Source organism: Stegostoma tigrinum, chromosome 12 (genome assembly GCF_030684315.1).
Source record: "Stegostoma tigrinum isolate sSteTig4 chromosome 12, sSteTig4.hap1, whole genome shotgun sequence".
Taxonomy (NCBI): Eukaryota; Metazoa; Chordata; class Chondrichthyes; order Orectolobiformes; family Stegostomatidae; genus Stegostoma; species Stegostoma tigrinum.
The window spans coordinates 19,961,128-19,971,341 of record NC_081365.1 but is presented as its reverse complement, the minus strand read 5'-3'; the positions used below and the strand labels follow the sequence as shown (position 1 = coordinate 19,971,341).

General features: G+C 41.5%; 1 protein-coding gene across 1 annotated transcript in view; it reads left to right on the top strand.

The window, feature by feature from the left end:
- The first annotated feature begins 8,942 nt into the window (after positions 1-8,942).
- si:dkey-229b18.3 (uncharacterized) overlaps positions 8,943-10,214 on the top strand; it is a 42,885-nt gene continuing 41,613 nt past the window's right edge. Inside the window, exon 1 of the mRNA XM_059650169.1 lies at positions 8,943-9,659. Within this exon, the coding sequence (XP_059506152.1) occupies positions 9,236-9,659 (424 nt within the window). The 5' untranslated portion in view covers positions 8,943-9,235. The remainder of the gene's footprint in view (positions 9,660-10,214) is intronic.

Here is a 10,214-nt window from a genome sequence, read left to right as displayed (position 1 = left end):
GAACTGAGGGGCAACCCTGGACCGGGCAGGCATGGCCTGGTGTCACTGCTGATCCTGGGGAAAGACGAAGACCAAACTGTGTACCACCTTGTCTAGCAGGAGTTTCAGGTCCATGTTCACAAAGCAGGCCTCTGATGTCCCCCCGTCTGCCTTGGGAAAATGTCAGGAACTGGGCAGGGCAGCACTAGACTGACAGTGCTTGTCTGGGTACACAACTGTCTTTTATCTTCAGTGAATGGCAAGTTGCTCCAGGAATGACACTTGGTCAGCTGAGGTGGAAGTTGGACATGATATTTCGTGACACTTCCTATATACCCCCAATTTGAATGACTTCCTGCTTCAGTGTTGCCACGGTCAGTTAGTTCATCCCCTTGCAGACCTCAATCTTATCCAAACAAGGTCAAAAAACCTCACATTTGTTGGACAATTGCAAAATTTGAGTCACCTGCACTCATGGCCCCTGAGTTTGTCTTATTTGTCTCACTCATAGTCGCTCTCTCCTGACCCCGAACAGTGGTCAGATCAGAAGATCCTATCCTAAAAGATGTGACTGCCCTAGTACAAAGAATTCAGGAAACTTACCCCCTTTCTGAAACATTGCAGTGTTGGTAGTTCAGTCACCACCTCGTAAAACTTGAGCCTATTCTATTCAAACTTCACTTACTTCAGACATATTTTCTTTGGATTACTTTGGCATCCAGAAGCCCCATGTGCTTCAGTTGTGACATATCACCCATCCTACCATTCTAAATGTGCTCTCATTAATGACTTAATTAATTTATCCAGTTACATATTTACTTATATTTTCATATATCTTAGTAACTAGCAGTTGCTATGCAATGTTGACTCTTAGGAATTGAATGAGCTTTCCTCATTTACCAGATGCTCATGAATAATTAGCTTCTTCCTCTGTAGCAGAGTAAAAACCAATTTCTAGAGGCTGAGAAAGCTTGAAAAATCAGAACAATTGCGTACATTCTTCCCTTCCTTTCCCAATACCCTGAAGTACCCAACTGTAAAGTTCTTGTAATTCACATCCAAGTGCTAAGTCAAACTAAGTTGACTGGTTTATATACTCCTAAAACAACAGGCCTATATAACCACATTACAGAGGAATTAGCTCTTCTAATTGAGTCCTTGTTAAAAAGACAATTAAGGCTGGGAACTTTAGAATTCCAACTGCAGATTTCAACTACAAATTATGCACAAAATTAAGTTTCTACAAAAATATTAGACTTCCATACCTTTCTACAGAAGCATTCAGTCCTAGATGGAACAAAAACTGAAAGGAACTGAGAGTTCTTAGGAAGGGTCACTGGGCCCAAAATGTTAACTCTGATTTTTCTTCATAGATGCTACCCGACCTGCTGAGCTTTTCCAGCTACTTCTGTTTTTGTTCCTGATTTACAACATCTACAGTTCTTTCAGTCCTAGATGGAATGATTTTCCTGGCTGTATTTATAAACTCTGTTAACAAAAGGCCTAGCTGAGCCACTTAAAGAGGAGCTGGTTTGAGCAGCTTCTTTGGTTAATTAAATGAAACTTCTCTTCCAATGGAGTCTTTGTTAAAACCTTGCTGTCAGTTAAATGATAACTGCAAACTACAAAGGAAATTCTTTCTTCCCCACTAAGTGCAAGCATTCATTCCTCTCATTCCTTCCCCTCCCTTCCACAATCACCTTCCATTCCCTATTCATCCTCCATTATTTGAACCAACTCCAGCATCATTTCATAATTGAATATATCTTCCTCTCCCTCATCAAAAGTCTGGTCCACTCCCCCAGCACACCTTTCCCTTCCTTTGACACATTTCCATTCAACAGCGGGAGGTACAACACCTGTCCTTTTAATTCCTCCCTTCAAACAAACCAAGGTCCCAAACAACTGTTGGATGATCAGATAGTTGGGCATGTACATATGGAATTTAGAAGAATGAGAGGAAACACAGAAATAGCTAGAGAAACTCAGCAGGTCTGGCACCATCTGTAGAGTGAAAACAGGTTTAACATTTTGAGTCCAGTGAACCTTCTTCAGAATGAAATCTTACAGGGCTTGACAGGATAGATGTGAGCAGGTTGTTTCCCTTTGTGGGAGAGTCTTGGCTCAAGGGACAAAATCTAAAAATAAGGGGTAGCACATGTCAGACAGGTTAGAAGGAATAACTTCTGTCAGATGGTAGTGAATCTGTAGAATTCTCTACTGCAGAAGGCGTTTGAGGCAGGATCATTAAATATATTCAAGGTCGAGATAGGCAGACAGATTTTTAATCAGAAAGGGAATCAAGGGTTGTGGGGAAAATGTAGGAATCTGGACATGAACATGATCATTATTTGGTACAGCTGACTTGATGGAGTGAATGGCCTACTTCTGTTCCTATGTCTTGCAAGTTTATGGTCCTAACTCTTCCATATGGTACAATGGTTTACTCGTATGGTTTTCAATTTAGTGTACTGTATTTGCTACTGACAATGTGTTCTGCTCCACTCTGAGGAGACTAAATGCAATTTGGGTGACCACTTAGTGAAATGTTTCTGTTCATTTCAAAAGAATGATCTCTCACTTCTAGAAGCCTATCATGTTAACTACCTTTTTGTCAAGTTGACCTCTATGGTCTACATCTCCTGATCTTTTCCAATGAACCTAATCATAAGTTAGAGGAACAGCATAAGAACATAAGACATAGGAACAGGAGTAAAGCATTGGGCTCATCAAGCCCGCTCCCCCATTCAATGCCATCATGGCTGACCTCTGGTTTCCATGTCACGTTCCACTCTTCTTCCCAGTTTCCTTTATTTCTGGAGAGAGCAAAAATCAATCTCCCATGGGTTTAAATATATTCAATGATAGAGCATCCATAGCCCTGAGGGGCAGAGAATTTGAAAGATTTACAAACCTTTGGACAAAAAAAAATTCCCCCTCTGTTAGTCCTAAATGATTGCTCACCTGTCTTGGAAATGTGCGCCCACGTTCTTGGTTCCTCAGCCAGGGATTACAACCTAGTGTATCCACTAAAGTCCCTTTATAATTTTATAGGTTTCAACTATATCACCTGTCAGCCTTCCAAACACATGGAGAACATAGACTCAATTCATTCAGGGATCAATCTAGTTGTACCAGCTCCAAGTTAAATGTATCCTTTCTTAAATATTTATCCAAATTTCTCATAGTGTTATGACTGCTATTCCTCCATATCCTGGTACAATTGTAGCAAGGCTTCTTTAATCTTGTGCTAAAACTCCATTGCAATAAAGGCTAATTGTTTTATGCTCCTCTATGCTTTGTATGTTTTTTTCCACAATTACCCAAATCTTTTCAAACATTAACATTTATAAGATTCCTAAATTTTAAAAAAGTCTGCATATCCATTTTTATGACTGAAATTATTAATCTCACGCCAACCCAAATTATACTCTTATCTTCCATCTTGTTGCTCACTCACCTAACCCATCTGTATTCTTTTATAACTTGTTGCTTCTTCCTCACAGCTTGCATTCGCATCTAGAATCACATAATCAGCAAACGTATATAAATTATTCCTGTCTCTTTGCCTAAGTCATTAATATGCTGTAAATAGCTGAGGCCCCAGCACTGATCATTCTTTGGTCCTACTAGTCACATCTTGCTAACATAAAAATGCCCCTTTTTGCTTCATGCCCATTAACCAACCTTCTATTTATGCTTGGCTATTTCCCAACTCCGAGATCCCATATCTTGTATTTTTATCTTTTGTGCGACACCTTATCAAATGCCTTTTGGAAATCAAAGAATCCAATGCTGACTCATTTGTACTGAAATATTTAAAGATTTTCATGATAACAGATTCCAGCATTTTAATGAAATTAACGGAAGGCTAACTATCCTATAGTATACTGTTTTCACTTTCCCTGTTGTCTTCAATAGTCCTGATATATTTCTGAACTTCCAAACTGCTGGGACCATTCCAGGAGCTAGGGAATTTTTGGAAATCAAGATCAGTGTATTCATTATCACTGCAGCTATCACTTTTAGAACCCAGGATGTTGGTCATTAGGTCCTAGGACTTTGTCAGAATTTAGTCCTATAAGCATCTCCATTATATTTTCTCTTCTGATACTAATTACGCTAATCTCTTTTTAGGTCATAGCTTACCCTCTATTACTAGTATGCAACCTTTGTCTTCTAGTAGTGGTCTAAATACTTGAGGACAGTGGACAAAATCCTCTCCCAAAAGTGGCGAAATTGCCCAGGAAAATGAATCCCAGGCTCAATCAATCAGTAAAAAGTAAATCAACCAGCAGCACATACAGGAGGGAAAGAGCCTGTGATTGGAGGAGTAGCAAGAATGTACTATAACAAATTAACATGGTCAAGGTAAGGAGAAGCGGGTCTGCAGGGCAGGGCTGGGAAATGCAGGCAGGAGGATAATGCTGCAGGATGAGGCTGGTGAGGAAGCAGTGTTTGTTTATGGAGGCCTGCAGAAGTGACCTTTTACCAGGTGATACAAGTGTGTTAAATGCTGTTCTGAGGAAGGGTCACCAGACCAGAGAAGTTAACTCTGATTTTTTTTCTTCACAGATGCTACCAGACCTGCTGAGCTTTTCCAGCAACCTCTGCTTTTGATACAAAAAATGTGCAGTTAGAAAGATCAGAGAGGAGAAGCGTTTGGCTGCAAACAGGTGGAGCAGAAGCCAGGTACTGAAAAGGGTAGGGAATGGGGAATCGCGTGACTACAAAGGAAGGAGTGAGGAGACTGCCTAGTCAAGACTGTAAACAGTAGAATACTGAATTGGGAGACAGGAAACCTTAAAGTGACAGGTAATGAACCCCTTGTAAATTAATGTACATCTTTTATTACGTATCTATCAGATTATCAAAAAATTGCAATCCTATGGTTCTTGTCTTGTGATGTTGTGAAAATCTAAGCTTTTGTGTTGTGGCTTTAAGCAGAAGATATTGACAAATTCTTCTAATTATGTTTCTGTGAGTCCATACTCCAAATGTCAATGCAAACTCAAAAGTATTGACTGCGTTTTACCTAAAGAAGGAGTTAGTGAGGATGAAAAGGTAGCCCCTGAAAATGAAAAAGTAGTCCTGAAATCAAAAACGTAGCTCTAGAAAAGCCTCAGGAAAAGTCCTTGTTAAAAAAATTCTATCTTCTAGTGTGAAGACAGACACAAAGTATTTGTTCAACGTCTGCCATTTCCTCATTCCTCAAGATAATTTCTCCCATCTCTGCCTCTGCGGGATGAATATTTATTTTAGTTACTCTCTTCTGTCCACTAGTAAAAGCTCCTATAATGTGCTTTAATATTCCTTACAAGTTTACTTTTGTATTCTATTTCTTCCCTTTGCTGGTTTCTAAAAGACTCCCAATTTGCAATGTTGCGACCAATCTTTACAATCTCACGAGCCTCTTCTTTAAGTAGCCTCTTCTTTAAGTGAAATACTAATCTTTACCTCCTTAGTAAACACAGATGTATCTTGGTTGCCTAGTATTTTTCTCAATTACACTCACTTTTGTCAAACGTTTTGAAATGTTACTTTTTAAATATTTAACACTGCTTACTTACCACCTTATCTTTCAATTTATTTATGCACTAAACTTTACCCATATCTCCGTCATAGACAGAGTCAATGTAATTGTCTCATTTAAGATTATTATCTGGGACTCAGCTATGCTGCTTTCAAATTTAATTCACTTGTATTATGATCACTCAATCGCAGAGTATCTTTTAAAGATTAGAAATTATACATTCCTCATTACACAAGATTTAATTATACATTCCTTGTTACACAAGATCTAAAATAGCTTCGCCTTTGGTTGATTTCAAAATTTATGGTTCCGAAACATTGACATGAAAACCTTCTACAAAGCATTTCCAAGCCGTCTTTACCAATTTGATCGGTTCAGTCTTTATGAACATTAAAATCAGCCACAATTATTACATTGACTTTGGTATATGCACCAATAAATTCTTGTTGAATGCTTGTTCCAATGGAATAACTATTCTAGAGGGCAGCACAGTGGCTCAGTAGTTAGCACTGTTGCCTCATAGCACCAGGAACCTGGGGTCAATTCCACGCTTGGTGGAAGTGCCTTTGTGAAGTTTGTACATTCTCCTTGTGTCTGTGTGGGTGTGCTCTGATTTCCTCTCACAGTCCAAAGATGTACCGGTTAGGTGAATTGCCCATAGTGTTCAGGGCTTTGCAGGCTTTATGGATTAGCCATGGCAAGTGCACAGTTGGAGGGAGTTGGTTGGATTCCCTTCACAGGGTCAGTGTGGATTCACTAGGCCAAATGGCCTGTTTCTCTACTGTGGGGATTCTATTGTTAGGAGGACTATAAACTACTTAGAGCAACACTTTCTGACTCTTGTTTCTTTTTCAAAGGTATCTGAGCCAAAAATACTTTCTCACTAATGTCCTTATCATTCTTCACTGTAAGCACTATCCCTTCTCTTTTTTACATTCTGCAAAATGCTGAGTGCTCTGGAATATTTAGTTCCAATCCTTGGTCACCTTGTAACCATGTATCTATTATAGTGTTTAGACATAAACTATTCATTTCTATTTGTGTGACTACTTTGTTTACCTTCTTGTGGATGTTTCATACATTCAATTAAAAAATGTCTTCAACTTTATTTTTAACTACTATTTTCTGCCTGGACACTCCCTGCTGATGCAGTAATAATATTAGATTCTGTCCTGGTCTGTGCCACTTAGCATTTTCTTACAATATCAATAGTCAATCCCGTTGCCTTAATGTTTTTCTTTGGATTTCTAATTTGCCCTTTTCCCAAACCCGCCTTACCTCCTTCTACCTCCCAGCATCACCTGTCCTCTAGTCTCCTGCCATCCAACTTAACACAAACCCTCTATACTTTGATAAAACCAAAAGAACTGTGGATGTTGTAAATCATGACAAAAACAAAGTTGCTGGAAACGCTCAGCTGGTCTGGCAGCATCTGTGAAGAAAAAAAATCAGAGGAGTTTATGTTTCAGGTCCGATGGCCCTTCCTCAGACCCGTTCTGAGGAAGGGTCACCGGACCCGAAATATTAACTCTGATATTTTCTTCACAGATGCTGCCAGACCTGCTGAGCTTTTCCAGCAATTCTGTTTTTGTTCCTTGACTTTGTTCATTATTCATCCTTCTCCCTTCACTTGCTTAAATCTTATATTTCTAACGTTTCCCAATTCTGTAGCTAGTAACTCTGCCCGTGGCTTCCCAAAACCTGGCCACATCCACAGGACACAATTTAGGAGGATGATGGCATACTCTCCATTTGCTTAGTGAATGTAGCTCCAACAACACTCAAGAAATTCAACACCCTCAGGAACAAACATCTCACTTGATTGGCACTCCATCCACTACTTTACACATTCACAATCGCCGTTACTAAAGTACCTTGGCAGCAGATGTATGCCATTTACAAGACGTGTCTCTGCAACTCACCAAATTCTTTCAACAGCACCTTCCATATCAGTGGTCTCAAAAGACAGGGGAAGCAGATACAGGTGAGTACCGTCATTTACAATGCCCCTCCAAGTCCTTCTGACTTAGAACTATATTGATGTTTCTTCACTGTCATTGGGTCAAAATCCTGGAACTCTCTTCCTAACAGCTGGTACTTACCATTCCCAAGGTTGCAGTGGTACAATAAGGCAGCACACCACACTTTTTAAAATGCAATTAGGGATGGGCAATAAATACTGGCCTTTGCAGCGATTTCAAAAGAATGATAGAAATAATGATTTATTTTAAAGTCAGCCATGACTTAGTTGGAAGAACTCAAGTCTTGCTCCAGAAAGTCATGTACAGAAAATTGCCCTGGCATATACTAATCCCTCAACCAACACGTTATTAACAGAATCTTAAAACTGATTATTTGGTTGCTATCACATTAGAGTTTATGCAACCTCATTAAGTACAAATTTGTTGTCATATATCCTACATTATAGCAGTGGTTATGTTTCAAAAGTATCTAATTGACTCTAATGTCCTTAGGAACATCCGAACGTCACAGAAGTGCAGGTTCTTCCTTCCTCACAGTGTTGAAGATTTGCTACATCTTTATTTTCCTTTCCATTCGTTTGACAGAGCCTGTACGGAAAGGCTACAACATCTTCCATCCGTTCATTCTGGTGGACCTGCTGCGAGATTTCAATATTTTTAATCTCGAAAAGCCAGTTCCTGATTGACTTCGGATAATTCCCCGTTCTCCTTGCACGTACATTGATTGTCTTCGTTAAATTTTCCCAAACTTGGAAAGTTTATTTGGCAATAGTTGACAGCCTGACAAAAACAATCCCCCCTTCCTGGAGACACTCCACTGCACTACCCGCACCCCCTCACAAAAAAATTTATTAACAGTTGGGTTGGCCCCCCTCTTGAACGTGGTTGCAAACTCTCTAGCAGTTAACGGTCGTTGTGATGCAGAAACCTTTCTTCCCATCCTATTAAAGAAAGAAGCAATGGATTCAATATGTTCAAGATACTTGATAATTTTTTTTCTCTCGTGTGTGCGCGTGTGTCTCTGGTAGCCAGCCTTGTTGCCAAAACGCAAAAGGAAAAGAAAAGCCCTACACATTCAAACATGGGAGGTGTAGGATGGTGGTGAAGGTGGAAGATCATGGACAAGCATTAAAAAGTTTTTAAATATTTGCAGCATTGACAACGCTTGACTCCAGGCTGGCGCATGGCGCCTTGTGCTCCAGCAGCCGGCTCGAGCGCTCGGCCACCCTACCTTAATAGCAAGGCGACGTTAGTCGTCGAGTTTTTTTCGCCCACCCTTGTCATTACTGGCCCCGCCCCCTCATCTCCACCAATCGGTACACGGAACCCCCATACGAGGCCCAATAGCCACCTTGGAAGGACACGATTGGTCGCCGGCCATCAAGCTAGGTTGATTTCCGAGGTTATATAAAGGAGTCGGTGAACCGGCGGGGGGGGGGTGAAAAGAGCTTCAAGAGTTGTTGAGGCCGAGTTGTCTCCGCGGCGTTTGGCCACTGAGGGAGGTATTGAGCATAACATTTCTTTTTAAAAAAAAGGAGTGAGAGAGAAGTGGGAGTGTTTAGGGAGTGACCGGCGACGTGAATAACTCAAGTGGAGAAAGAGAAGAATTTGTTTTTCCCCAAAAAAAGAGGCAAGCCACAAAATTGAAAACAACAGCAACAAAACAAAAAAAAACACACCAAAGAAGGGACGGAATCAACTAATTTATTTATTCTTCAATAAGAAAATAGGGGCCTGGAAAATGGCCGGCGACAGCGGCACATATGAGGTGGTGACCAGCCGGTATTTAAAGGACAGGGATGAGCCGTGTTTCCCCGGCTCGGAGAGAGGCAGCGGCGGCGGTGGGGAGCTGGGCAAAGGCGACGACGATGAGGAGGAGGAGGAGGAAGAAAAAGAGGAAAAAGAACATTCTGGAAGGAAGGTCGCCGGCGCCTACTCGGGCGATCCGACCTGGGCGGCCTCCGGTTACGAGCTGATCGACGGCACCTTGTACCGCAAGAGGCTGGAGAGAGGGGCGACCAGCTACACCGAGGTGCTGGTGGCCCCCGCCGAGGAGCAGCGGCGGGCTGTCATCGCCGCCTTCCACCAGCAGCCGGCCCCCGGGCACCGCCACTGCACCATGGAGGAGACCTACAAAAATGTTTCCGAGAACTACTGGTGGGAAGGTGGGTTCCTCGCCTTGACTCCTGCCTTTACTTCCCGCCGACCACTTTCTCTCTCTCTCTCTCTCTCTCTCTCACCAACGCCCTCCTCTCCCCCCCCCGCTTTCTTTTAAACTCTTGGTGGTTGTGGTGAGGGGGGTGGGTTGAGAGGGAGAGTAGATAGTGTAATGGAGAAAATGCCTGCGCTTAATTTGCAACCCATCATCAATTCGTGCGTCTGTGGTGGAATGCAAAGTCAAAATCTTCAGTTTCCTTTTTTTGTGCAACTTTGCTTTTCAGGAGGATCTACCTACCTCTCTGACTCCTGCACCCTCTGCTCACCAGGGCTTATGTTTATGTCATGTGACAGTTTTGCTCGATTCAATGGTTTTGATGAAGTTTGTTCGGTGTTTGAAGTCTTTCTGGGAGTTGTGGCAACACCCAGGTTTCTTTTACACTCACTCCGAATTTTTTTCCAGCTGGGGATGCGTTCAAGATCCCAAGTCTAGATGTAGCACGGTTTCTAAATGTGTTTTCATAAACTTTAAAATGGCCAGTTGCTGGACTTGTTTAAATCCG